This window comes from Python bivittatus, unplaced genomic scaffold (genome assembly GCF_059951505.1).
Source record: "Python bivittatus isolate LINGU-HERP-01145 unplaced genomic scaffold, Pbiv_v1 ctg000020_np1212, whole genome shotgun sequence".
Taxonomy (NCBI): Eukaryota; Metazoa; Chordata; class Lepidosauria; order Squamata; family Pythonidae; genus Python; species Python bivittatus.
The window spans coordinates 101,454,385-101,469,155 of NW_028277030.1; the positions used below are offsets into that span (position 1 = coordinate 101,454,385).

Below are 14,771 nucleotides of genomic sequence, written 5' to 3' on the forward strand. Positions count from 1 at the left end.
CACGAATGCCATGATCGTGCTTTTCTATAATTTCCTTCTTCAGCTCGATCGTCACTTTTCTCTTCAGAGCCTTACTCCTGCCAAGCCTACTCTGTATTTTCTTTGGAGCCATGCTAACATGCACACCAAAAACCTTCGCAAAACACCGCAAAACACACCACAAGCCTCACCAAACGTCTCCTTGCTACCGCGACCTTGCCCATAGGAAGCTGCATGGCAGCAGGGAAAATGGCCGCGTATCCGGTTCGTAACCCGAGGTAAATTTTTCCTGTCGAAGCTGGTTGTAACCCGAAATGTTCGTTAGTAGAGGCGTTCGTATCCCGAGGTACCACTGTATCTGCACATGGATATGTATGAATATATAACCTGGGAAGCCTTTGAAACAGCCATGCTGAGCCTTCTAGGTGATGCAGCTGCCTGAGTGATTTTCAGAATTGCTTCATTTGTGCCAGTGTACTCTACTAAATAACCCTCTGAATGGTTCATACAGCTTTAATAAGCATTTTCTTAAAAAAAAAAAAATGAGGCCATAGGGTTATTTAAACAAAGAAATGGAAGGGTGGATGAAATTCAGTGTGGGAGAAACACATTTACCCCTAGTATATTTTAAAAAGAATACAAAGATAGCTAATTATCTTCCTTACATTATATTTACAGAAAGCAGCATGAAATCAAGATTTATTTACATAGTTGTATATTTCTGTAAATAAGTTGTTCTTAAAGGAAAAGAACAGAAATTATGGCCTGTACCTTTTGCAACTTCTGAAATATGTAAGATAGGGTCCGTGGAATTATCCCCCGATCACTGTAACGTTCTGCTCCCCCTGTGATGGTAAAAGTCTTGCCACTACCTGTTTGTCCATAGGCAAATATAGTTCCATTATAGCCAGCTAGAGCACTGAAAATGGAGACAAAATGTGCATATATGTAAATTTGTACATTTTCAATCTGTTATTAGTAAGTTATTTATTTGATTTTTATCCCATCTATATTTGTACAACTCAAGGCAGCATACATAATGCTCACTCCTCCTATTTTCCAAAAAATCCCTGTGAGGAAGTTTGGGCTAAGAGAGAGTAACTGGCCAAAAGTCACCCAGCAGACTCATGATCTCCGTTTCTAGCCCTGTACCTTAACCACTACACCAGATTGGCTCTCTTTAAAAAAAAAAACAACCATTAAATTTTATTGCTAAATTTTAAAGAAGAAAAGTAATATTATATTTACTTTAGCCAAGCAAACATTCCAAAAATTGTAAACACTACAGTTTACAATTAAATACCAGGCATCCTGAGTACATTTGTTCATCATATTCAATAAATATACTAGGGCTGCACAGTACTTCAGATTCAGTTCTGAAAAAGGTCCTTTGGAGAATGCAGGGGTCATACAAATGTAACATCTGCCTGCACCTCCTTAAAACAACTGAATCTTTTCCAGGAGCATGTGGCTGCTGCAGATAGTACAACAATAGAACCAGGGAAGGAACACATCAGTAGAAAAGTTTCAAACATAATCTACATGATGTAGATGCACACACCCTAAAGCACCTTTCCCAAATTATTTCCAAAATACGCCCAGCCTAATTGTATAACTATGGCCACCTATGATTCCTGGTATGTTCCTGAATTACAATTTCCAGAAGCCCCAGTTAGATGGAGCAATAGGGAATGTTAGAAAATGTAGTTCAGTAACATCTGAGAGACCACAGGTTCTATAACTCAAAATGGGCCACTGTAACATGGCATTTATAAAATCCCCAGGTCTTTAAATGGAAATGATAGAATTCTGTGCAAGCAGTACTATAGCTAGGAAAAGTTACTGAGTGTACATTTTTCCAATCATCTGTCAGTGAAGAACATTAGTTTGACAATATAATCAAGGAACAATTATCCTGTTCCGAAACTTGTCCACATTTTATACAGACATTGTACCAGATTTATTCCGCTCAGAGCTGGCATATGTTATGTATAAGGGGAAAAAAGTAATATTTATGTGTGTACTCCATATGAGAAGAGTTTTAAATAAGTCAATCTTCAAAAAACAAAATCTTATTTCTTAGTAGAGTGTGGCCTTGTACAAATCAGCTGCTAGTCTGGTGCCATGAAAGAAGCAAAGGCCTCCAACTCATTTATTTGGAAGCCTAAGCATTTGCCAGATGGCTCAGTGTAATCTACAATAGCAAAATGTCAAAGAAAAGCACCAAAGATACCAAAGAAAATCAGAACCACTCATAACAAAAATACCAGAATTTTCAGAGACATTTGTTTTCTGCCTGATTACTAGGCAAAGTTTGTACCTTAGTTTGGAAGAAAGCTATTGCATATTTTCAAATCATTTTGAATGAAATAGTGGCTGGTTATCTTTGGCTTAATCTGAATATAGACTTTTGGATTATTGTATTGCATTAACCAAGCAGTTTTTTTAAAAAACTCCAAGTAGTTTTAGCTTCTTAGTGATAAACACTGAACAATAAATCAGGAAAAAACTTCTAATGTTTCCCACATTAGGTGATGAATTTAGTAGGCTATGTCAGTTAGAATGATCTTAGCTAAATAAGTCTGCAGATGAACCTGAGGTATGAACAGGCAAAGGATGACATGGACAATTGGAAAGGAGGACAAATGGGGGAGAAAGAAGGATATACTGTTTAACTTTCTGGGCATCCATGACAAAAATTAAGTCAAAAACTGCAAAAAAAGGGGGTAGGGAATTAGGCCTCCATATATATATAAAAATCCTTTTTCCAGCTAGTACAAACTTCCAAACTAAGGTATAAACACATCAAAAAAAGTGGTTTTTCAATTACAGGAATGTGCTAGAGCCTGCTAGGAGGCAAAAGCCTTCAACCTGTAACTGATTAAGGTCTTGTCAATTTCAGACAGTAGCCCAAGGGGGCTGGGGGGGTTACTAATCAATTAATTAAGGTCACAGAGTGGGACTTGTTAATTTGTGGTTAGCACCTTTTGGGGAAGCCCTGGACTGCAGAGAAATGCTGCTCAGGAAGAGATAAACTTGTTATAAAAAGGCAGAGAATATTTGATTTTAAGGCTATGCTTGCTGGATGGAGGAAATGAGGATACAAATGAGGACATGATGTCTGGTAAACCTAGGTAGTTAGGAAGTCACTTTAAAGTTGACTCCAATTATCTAGTCCAATAATGCTGACTTTGACTGGCAATGGCTATTTGTTTGCTTTGGATTTCCATACTCAAGTACTACCTCAAACTCTAATTCAGTATTTCCATTGTTCATTAATCCCTATGCCTCTGAACTGATTTATACACCAGGATCAGATCAAACCACAGAAGCCTAAGAATCATGTACTGCATTAACTGACATTCCAGAGTATTCATAGTTAGATCATAAACTTAATACAGTAATTTTAATTTGGAAGTGACCAGACTGGATTCATCTTCTCTAGGAAAGGACAGATGAAATTAATAAAAGCCACTTCTGGCTACCACCATTAGCCAATTATACATCTACAGTGACCAGCTAGGATTATTACTAAACAGCAGTCCTGCTATTTTGGATAGGTGGAGGAAGGGAGAGTACAACCTTCTCAAAAGGAGGCTGCATGCTTTCTATCTTTATCAGGCTTAATTTTTTCTGGATTAGAGTTTATTAATCGTATTTCAGTTTAAAACTTTTCTCATTACTTATTCAGAACAATTACAATGTCCTAAAGATTTGATTATGGAAATTAAAGGTGGAGCTAGGTATTATTTATAAACTATGATTATTAGAGTGTTGTGCAGAACAAAGAAATACAGAAAAAATGCTTTGCACTGGCCAAAAGATGAAGTTTGTTTCCTGACTTGACAATCTAAAAAACAGCCCAGTTTAGAGAGGACAGATTTGAAGCACTGACTGACAAGTTTCTCAGTATTAAAATCTTCACTGAGTATCACTGAAACTCAGCAAAGTTTTTTTTGGGGGGGGTGGAGAGCAAACAAAAGGGTATGGTGCATTGTTCAAGGTGCATTTAAATTTTTATTTTTAAAAGAGCATGGCTTTTTTCTATTCTTAGTAGAATTAGATGAAAGTTTAAGTAAAAATATATTTGCCCTTTGGGTGGGGGTGAGAATACAGATAGTCCTTGACTTATGATGACAATTGGGACCGGAATTTCCATCGCTAAGTGATGCGGTCATAAAGTGCATCTACATCGCTTAGCAATGGCAATCCCTGCAATCCCGGTTGCCTTCATTAAGTGAGGATCGCAGGGCGTTAAGCAAGCAACTTCCTGCCAGTTTCCCACAACCAAAGTCAATGAGGAAGCCAGCAGGAAGTTGCAAGTTCCAGGCCAGCAGGAAGATAAGTGGCTGCTGCTGGGTGGGGGAGGTAGTGAGGGGGTATGTGGGGGTGGGCGAGAGTGCAAGAGGGTGCACAAGAGGTGCCATGCGGGTCAGGAAGGGTGTATGGGGGTGCGGCATGAGTTGGGAAGGGTGCACGAGTGGCTGGCGTGGTGCGAGCACAGAGGCGCTGGGGAGGGTGCGCTGGTGGGGGAAACTTACCCCAGTGACTTGCGACCTTCCCTGTCAGCTTCCCCACTGACTTTCTGGGGAAGCTGGCAAGGAAGGTTGCAAACGGCAATCACATGATTGCAGGGTACTTGGCAACTGGTCATAAGTGCAAATGGGTTGCCAAGTGACCAGATCTCAATCACATGACCACAAGGGCACTGCAACCTCAGTAACTTCAGGTGCCAGTCATAATTCCCTTTGTTCAGCACCGTCATAACTTCGAACGGTCGGTGAATGAATGGTTGTAAGTTGAGGACTACCTGTAAGGGCAAACTGACCTGCCAAGTTTCAGATTAATAGACTCAGGTGAGGTTTGTAAAAAACCAAGCAATTATGTTTTGGGCATTCCAAAACAAATGGGTGAAATCTCCCTTAAACTATACAGTAGATAATTATTCCAGAATATGAGATACATTGTATAGTCTTCTCTAACCTAAGTGCCCTCCAGATGTATTTCCAGAATTTTCAGTAAAGAATATGCTGGCTGAGAAATTTTGGAAACTGGTCCACACATCTCGAGTGTATCCAATTGGTTTCAGACTTTAAGCACAACAGTAAAAATCAACTCTTCAGAAATTCAATTCCACATTGAGTAAAAGCAAAACTTTCACAGATACAACATGGCTAGATAAGATGCTTTGCTGCTAACAAGAAAAGCTACAGAACACAGGAATCAATATTTTTATGTCAGCCCCAGAGTTTAAATCCTGACCTTTGTCTCCTTCCCCTTTGAGTCAACAGATTTTAGCTATTCTTTTCACAGCCTTGGGAGTTGTAAACATCTGTTTCATGTTTATGTAATGGCTCTGCCTTTCCTCAGAATGACTGGTTCCAACTTTAAAACCACCAGCCTTTATGGCTGAAGAAAGCTGGTATTTCAAAAAATGAACACAGTATTTTTGGTATAAGGGGAATCTTCAAATACTTAGATAGGGGGAAATCATTCATTTTATCAATACCTATATTTTTGGGATAGGGAACCTGTATGAAAATGGCATATCTCATAGACTTGTTCCAAGGCAAGAAACCTGCTAAATTTCAGAAAAAGGTAGAGAATTATGAAAAATACTTTTTGGTGTTCTATTCACATCGAATTCGTAGAAAGTGCAAGTCAGTAGGTAAAGGTATTGGACAGTGGCAGAGGGACCTGAATATTCAGCATCTTACAAAAAGGATGCAATGTTATATCACCCCAGACAGAGTTCCTAGCCCAAATTACCTAAACATTACTGAACTCTAGCAGTTCTACAATGCATTACATCAACATTCCTCTGCTTTAGAGAATTCAGTATCAAAACTAGATCCTTCCTCTCTTCCCAACCTAGAGTTTTCTTTACACAAAGAGCATAGCAAAAAATTTATTAGTTTTTGAAGATACACTGGTTTGATTCATATTTCATATTAGGTGTGAACTCAAGTTAATCTAAAGTACCTCATTTCATTTCAGATCTTTTCCCTATAAGCATATCCCGATATAGAAGATTAGCCAATGGTTATATACTCCAAATAAAAATCTATCTCCCTATAAAAGTGTCTTCTTTGGACCAAGAAAGCAATCTCTCTTTATGCTTATGGATATGTTTGTTTTAATTCTTCACAAGACTAACCATTTATTTAATTGTGTAGTATAAAGGATTTTATTAGTCAATGAAATAAAGATTTGAAGGCTACCAAATTATAAGCTGATGCACATAAGATTTCCTACTGCAGAAATATGATCTAACTCAGCTGATTATCTCCAATGTGCAATGGATGACACTATAAAACTGGAAATCAAATATAATCAAGTTCTTCTGAAAATTGGAAGAGAAAGGTATTTCAGATGTTTTTTTTAAAAAATGACATTTATTTGGGTTAGCCAGCAAACTTTCCAACTAATTTCCATCAAAAATGTTTATGCAAAAGAAGAAAGAGTGTAGGAAATAGAAAGTGACAGTTGGGACCCAGGAGCCAATCAACCATTTCCAGATTATTTCTACCCCACGTATACAACAGGTTCACCTTCTGAAAACTATATTGTTATCAGTGTAATTAGAAACCATAATGTTTTCTTTTATATACCTGAGATTTAATATAGTTTAAAAATATTCAGTTAATTATATGTCAGACAAAAGAATAACAAACACCTACAATCCCTCAAAGAATCTTGTTAAAACAGGTGTAGTAAACATTTGCAACATTACAGTATTGTATGTTAAAAAGTTTATTAATTTGAGCCTGGCTATATTGATGACATAGATATTATTTTGATTCTTCTAAGACTCTAGAGATAAATATTCCTCAATTACATAGAGCTAATTCAGTTCTATAATATATCCAGAAGACTAAACATCTTTAAGTGAAAATCTAATATTCCAAATATGATTCAACTGATTTGGGCCCAAAAGTAGATCCCACCATTAAACATTTGTAAGAATAAGGGAGTAACTGATAGAAATGTTTAAAACAAACCTACTATTAAACAGGAATTAAAAGCAATAAAAATAAGATCTTAGCCAACCCACACAAAATCATCAATGCAGAAGAGTAATCTTGGACTGGTTTTCTATAATTTGAATAATCTTGGGCTCATTTTCTATAACTTGGGTACCACAAAAAGGCAAGGATATTATATCTAAAATCATTGGATTATTTTAAATACATGTGTAAACATCTGAAACCTATTATTCTTTTTAATTGAACTACTTACACTGACTATTGAAATGAAATAAATAATGGAAAAGTAGTAAGTTATTTCTTTACTTTGCTTTTAATGAATCACTAATCAAATCTAGAAGTATTTCATGCTTTTGAATGGGGAGATATGAGGCTATGAACAAACTATATTTTAAGCATGAAAATCTCTGCAAAAGAAATAGACCAACTATTAATATTTCCCAAGATTATTTTCTCACATTTTTTACTTTCATTTGGTCCATCATAGAAGCTTTTTGGATCCATAATATCAGCCCTTCCAGGTAGGCCGGGTCAAGAAACAGACATTGCCAGAACTGCTGAAACTCTATTGTTGTTGGGTATAATAACAGAATCTTGAAGACCTGCCAGAGTTTCCCTCTGCCCTCATCCAGAATCAATGTGGGGTGATTTTGAATCTCTTTCTCACAGTCCCTCCTTGCCTAGGTCTGAGCTGTCATTTACTTTCTCCTTTATAACCTCTTAACAATTCTGCTAACAGTTCTTGTATTCTTTCATCAACATTATCTCTACAGTCCTCTACATACAATGAATTTGACATGATACTTTCAAGTACTAATGTTTATGACAAAAATAAAGTTTATTGTCAAATTTAAGTTTTTGGGTACAGAAGAACTGTACTTAAATATTTGGAAAATAGCTGTACTTAAATATTTATTGCCTTTATTTCATTTCTATCCTGCCTTTCATTCAAGAACTCAGAGGGGAATACTTGGTGTTTCCTCCTTCTATTTTTCCCAAATAAGTCTGTAAAGTAAGTTGGGCTGAGGGACAGTGACTGCCCCAAAGGAATCCAGTGAGCTTCTGTGGCTGAAGATGGGCCTGCAAATTCCCTGCTCCTAGTTCAATATCCTAACCATTACGCCACTGGCTCTATTTTATTTGAAATGTACATAAACATTCCCTTAGTAAGAAGAAATGTCACAATATCACATTTCTTTTATGTCCAAATAAATACCAGATATAACAATTTCTGTAGATATATATAACAAGTATATGGAAAAAGAGGTGTAATGCTTTCTTTTTTACTTTAAACAATTTAAAATCTGTAAACACATAAAAGTGATGGTAAAGTGATGGGGGAGAAAGTAAATTGATGGGGGAGAAAAAAAGTACTTACCAAATATGCTATAAATCTGTCTGTCACACTGTAATCTAATATAACTTTAATGGGAGGGGTAATCTGCAATTTGTGCCATTTGTGCTTAAATGTTTTAAAATGTTTTTAAAATATATCTTATAATAGCAATTTGATAAAAATAAGTTTTTGATGTAAATTCCTATCTGCAGGTTCATAACTTTTAACAAGACACTTTAATCACTATAGTCCTGACACTTTACTTTGCCAAAACTTAAAAGGAGGAAAGAAAACAAACTCAAAACTTGCTAAATAAAAACCCTATAATCATGTCAAAGTGGCATTCAAAAAGGGCATTATTTTCTTCCTCCACTCTGCTGTAAATAGATTCTACAGACTTCTATGTTAAGCCACCTATACTAATAAGAATAAGGATGTGATGCATTTTTGTCTGTTATAAAATGTCACCACTGTTCACCATGTCCACCAGAAGATATAAAAAGATCAAGAATGATCATTCCTTCCAGTACATCACTGTTCCTCAACCACTGAGCCATAGCCTGGCACTAACATAAGGCAGGCAAGCTTCCTACTGGTTCCCAAACCAAGAAGAAGGATACATTTTATTTAAATTAAGCAACATGAGGTGTATAATATTCTAAATTCTTTTTCTTCCACACTTCATAAAAAATGTTATTAACATGAGATGCAGTCCTTTAGCACAGGACTACATTTGCACTGAAGCTGTGCATGCTTTGAAAATGATTTCAAAGAAACATTTTGGACCTCATTTGCAAGTCTGAAAAAGGGTGCAAACTGCATAATGAAGTTGACTTCTGATTCTTAAAGCAGCCACATCTATTTTTAGGCTCAAAAGGAAGCATGAAAAAGGATGAGTTGCTGTAATGAATAGCAGAGAATTGCTAGGCTCACATGAGGTCTGAACCATTATTTCAGGATCATCCCAGTCCTAATAACCATTATTTCAATATAGACAGATTTGATTTGCTACTTAAAACAATTTAAGCAATCTGAAATCAGGGATTTAGTAGCTAACACCAGAAATATTTGGGTTCCTTCCAAACTATTTCCTATATAACAGAGAAGCATGAAATACCTTATTTCTGTAAAAGTAAAGGCGTGTGTGTGTGTGTGTGTGTGTGTGTGTTTTGGCATCATTATAATTTGGCATGTAGAAGTTTTCATTCAAGCAAGCATAACACCCTTCCTTACATTATTATGCATCTGTAAAACTTCAGATTTCATATCAGTATCAAAGTCCAATGAAAGCAACATTGCTATCAGAGTTTTAATTTTAAGTCTCAAATTTTAAAGTATTTTAAAAGAAAAAGTCATTTTTAGACAAATTATTAGGCCAAATTTACAGCCAAATCTAAAGTACCGGGAGATTCCAGCTGGAGAAAAAAAAGAGCATGGATGGACTAGAGATTTAGTATCAGGCTTTGCTTGCATACCATTGTGTGAGATGGAAGGACTGGAAAACCAGTCTTCTTTCCTCAATATGGTTCTCTGATAAATATAATTACAGACCAGGATATGATTAAGAAACCAATGTAATATGGCACTCAGAACTAATTTATAGCTATATATTTATACCTATGTCCAGCATTTCCACTTTAAGGTGAAATTTCCAGGAAAAAAGAAAACAAGCTTAGGTTACAAACAATTATTCCAGTTGAAATGCGCTGTAATAACATTAAGTAGTGCAACCATAAATCTACTTAGAATACATGAGACAGAGTACCCTACACCAGGTTAGGAATGTGTTGTTCCATATACTGTGTAAACATAACATTAAATGACAAGTCTTATTCCAGAAGAATTTACAGTGTAAAACAACAGAAGCATTAAGAGATCTAAAACTGGAAAACTGATAGTCCCCCAGTATTCAGGTAGCATGCATATGTCAAGAGCCTTTTTTCAGGCAGCCACTGTGTTGGAAACCTCTCTGTCTGCCAGTTAAATCACCCAGCGACCTATTAAACTAGCAAAAAGCACCTACGTATCCAGAATCAACATGCTACAGCTGCACTTAATCGAGCCACAAAACAAGCTCAAGAGGATGGAAAATGTGATATGCTTCACCACAGCTGAATGGCTGGGACAATGAACAAAGAATAATGGGCAATAACTGTTCTTTGTGGGAGAAGGCAACAAAGAATGACACATTTTCTCCTACACAAACATGAATAAAAGCAAAAAGTTCATGCATTATCTGAATATCCAAATGTGTGCATATATGCTGCAACAGATATAAAATCTCATTTGAATCTTCATATAGTTTACTTGACATTCATAAATGACTTGCTATTGCCTTTTTCTGTGATGTTTGTTTTTCTTTTTTTTTCCAATTTAACCTGCAGCCTGGTGTATCACCCATTTAAGTAATAAGCAAACCACTGTAGTTTTCAAGCCTAGAATAGGTCAGCCAGGTGCTGCCACCTGCTGACACTCAATAGATGGATATATTTGACAATGTGCCATTGAGTCAATGTCAATTCTCAGTGACCACATAGATACATCTTCTCCAGATGGTCTGTCCCCAATTTGGCCTCTCAGCGCTCCCAATGATGCATCCATTGCCAGTGTAATCAAGTCCGTGTATCTTGCGGCTTGTTGTCTTCTATTTCCTTCCACCTTTCCTACTTTTACAGAGTATTCAAGAGTTAGGTCTTCATATAATGTGTCTGAAATAGGATAATTTGAGCCTGAACATTTGTGACTCAAGTGATAACTCTGGGTTTCAAGGACTTCATGGCTGCTCTACCATGCACTAGTCTTTGGCATATTTCTTGACTGCTGTTTCCTTCACTGTTGACAGTTGATCCTAAAAGGCAGAAACTCTCCACCACTTCAATATCTTCACTGTCAATTCTAAGTCTGGTTGCTTTACCTGTTGTCATTACTTTGATTTTTTTTATATTTAATCTCAGTCCCATTTTTTCAGTGTGCATCTTGAATTTCATTATCAGACCTTCCAAATCCTTTGTATTTTCAGGTATTAAAATAGTGTCACCAGCATAGCACAGACTATTAATGTCACTTTCTCTAATTTTAAAACCATGCTCATCGTCTTCAGCTTAATCTAGCTCCCCCCCATATATATTCAGCATATAAATTAAATATATGAGAGAGTATACAGCTTTGTCTCACTCCTTTGCGAACCTGGAGCCAGTTTGTTTCAGCATGCTCACTACAGATTGTGGTTTCCTAGCCTGTGCATAAATTTTGCATGAGGACACCGAGATGTTCTGGGATTCCCATTTTCCTAAGCGCATTTCACAGTTTGACATGATCAACACAATTTAGGGTCATTCTATAGTCAATGAAGCACATATGGACTTATTTTTTGCATTCTTTGGCCTTCTGAATTAGCTAGTGTGCATCAACAATAATGGCTCATATTCCATGGTCTTCTCTAAAGCTAGCTTGAACATCTAACATCTTCTTCTCCATGTAGGATTCTAATCTTGTAGGATGATCCTAAGCATTATTTTGCTAGCATATTAAATTATGGATACTGAACAATAGTTTGCACATTCTGTTAAGTCTTTCTTTGGGATTGGCAAGTAGACTAACCTCTTCCAATATGTTGGCCACTGTCATTCTCCAGATTTGTTGGCATAGTTTGATTATAGCAATTACGGGTCCATTGCTTGCCATATTTTTGTAGATATTCCATCAATTTCTATAGCCTTCCAGCTTGGTAATTAAAACAAACTGTATATTATACCAAAAGATAAAAAAGTTCAAAGAAATACAAAATAGGGGGGAAAACCAACTCATTATGCCAGCAAGGCATTGGAAATCTATAATTAATACCATATATGTTCCTTCTTTTATTGTTTTGCTAGTGCTCTGAATTTATTTTGTTGTAATTTACTTTTCACGTGATTATATAACAAATAGTCTTGGAATGCTACTGAGAAACTTCACTGATATTTCTGTTTTGTCACTTTCCTGGAAATATACCAGCAAAGCTCCTCCTTCACTTACTGATATTGTTTTCTCTTCAGGAATATATTCAGTTGATGAGCTGCCAAATTAATAATGAAATTGTTTTTGTTATCTTAAAAACTCTAATGAGGAACTACACAATACCAAAATAGCAGCAATTAATTTTAACAAGGAATTTTGGCATATTTGATTATAAATAAAAACAGCCAAAATTTTTATTACCAGCAAACAGCACTACAGTATGAACACATTGTAAATAGCATACTTGGAAATTACATTTGTACACAATGTTATTTTAAAATTGCACTTCCAAAGCATTGAGATAGCAAGATATGTTGCAATAAAATTGCAGTTACTAACAAGTGAAAACATCCTGCAATTTTATAAAAGAAAACGGAACTGAAGTTTTACTAAACAACTTGGAAACAAGTAATATAACTTCAGAATTATGGACTAGGTGCTACAACATTGTTCTTACAAAGTATGAGTTCTTTCTGAACTATCAATCTCATGCTTATTACATCTCCAAAAAGTTTGAAAAGCCATATTTGGAAGATTCAGACAAAAGAGGATCCTTACATTCTAAAATATGAACACTGTACAAGGTGAAGAATGCCAATGAAAAATTCAAACAGTTTCAAATAATATTCAAACAAGGTTTGAGCTATCCATTTATAACATACCCACTGAGCCCCAAAGAGCTTTTTTCTGGATATACTCTGCTCCATCCACAAGAAAACAAAAGAGAATGCTCTCCATATCCCCAAGTAGTCTGGCTTCTTGTTCCAATATAAACTGCTTATGCTTCAAGACACATGTAATATGCACTGGATAAAAAGGTTGAGTGTGGATGTTTATTAAAGTGTACTTGCAAAGGATTGTGCTGTAAAAGAGCATATTCCAGTGAGATCTATCTCCTTCATTTGACAAAATTTGTGTCATGAAAGCAGGAAATATCCAAACATCATAGCATGAAATGGGATTTTTCCCTCTAGATATTCAAAGCTCTTCAGAGAAGGCCATGCTCTTTGAAATGCTAACTGGTGATATAAAAAGCAAAAATCATAAAATTCAGTTCAGTTCTAGCCTAATGCTTTCACTGTATCTGAAATGCAATTTATATAATTCTTCATTAAGATTATACTAAATATACATTCATCAGAATAATTTCTGAACTATATAAGAACTTGTATTCAATTTATTCATACCACCAATTTTTTACTTCCTAGACTGAGAAGAATAATGTGTTTAATTGCCTTCCCTAATCTGGGGCATCTTCTAGATTTGCGGATTTAAATTCTCAGAATTCTATAGCAAAATGACCATTGCTGAGCATTTTTAAATTTGAAGTCCGCACATCTGGAGGGCACCCATATCAAGCAAGGATGTTCTGGACCAAAAAGGCTATATCTTTATATGATAAAATTAACCCAGGTATTTGGGTAAGGGAACAGGTAGATGAGCATATATAGACAATCCTTACACCATCAGGAAAGCTTATAATTAATGTGCTTATTTATACTCATTTGTTCATCTTCCTGAGTATACACTGGGACAGGTCATCTGTTCCTTTTTTAGGTTTACAATGTTTCCTCAGGATGCTCCCAAGAGCAACTACCAGGCAGCAATCCATAAACTAATTTAAAACTGTGTGGTATAGCAATTTAAGTGTTGGATTAACAGGTTTGAAGACTCAGTATTACTTCAAATTTGAGAACAGCATACCTCCAAATGAGTTATAGGTGAACAATGGCAGGAGAGAGCTATGTCTCCATCTCCTGCCTACAAGCACCACAGAGACATCTAGTTAGCCACACTGAGAAAAAAAACCTGGTGAACCTTGGGCTGATGTTCTCATAAGATGGAGCGAGCAAAAGAGTACAAGAAGTTTATCTTTGTTTCATTCACTATAGCAAATCCTTTGACTGTAGATTGTGCCAGAAGTAGACTGTAATATGGTTAGTGGATGTACGAGAACATCTGATTATTCATCTGAGGAATCTTTGCAATGAGTAAGTAGAAACTGAATTTAGAGAAATTTAAAGAAACACCATAGCTAAGAAGATGGTAGAGAGTGAGACTAGGACATATATTGTTCCCATATCTGCTTATCTTATACATATTATATGAATGGCAGGACTGAAAGAGCTGTAATGAAAATTGCAAATCAAAAGACTAAAAATTTGAGGAAATGGACTCTAAGAAAAAGTGAGAGAAAAAAGATAGAGGCCTTACAGAAAAGTATTATGGACTGCAAGGTGCACCAGTTGGACCAAACAATGCCCTGGGCATGTGGTATAAACCTATAATGGCTTATACAAATATTATGTATGGCAAAGTTAAGTGCAAAAAAGGGAGACATTATAAAATATTATAAATTATTTATATAATCAGACCAAAGTCCATCTTCTCTTCAACTTATATCTCATAATGACTAGCTACAAACTCTATAAGCCAAACACACCTTCCCTTTCTGATATCGAAATCTGGTA

At 35.9% G+C, this 14,771-nt stretch overlaps 1 protein-coding gene across 1 annotated transcript in view; it reads right to left on the reverse strand.

Moving 5' to 3' along the window:
• KIF6 (kinesin family member 6) overlaps window positions 1-14,771 on the reverse strand; it is a 166,145-nt gene that overhangs the window by 144,303 nt on the left and 7,071 nt on the right. Inside the window, exon 4 of the mRNA XM_088131852.1 lies at window positions 751-898. Coding sequence (XP_087987978.1) covers window positions 751-898 — 148 coding nt within the window. The remainder of the gene's footprint in view (window positions 1-750; window positions 899-14,771) is intronic.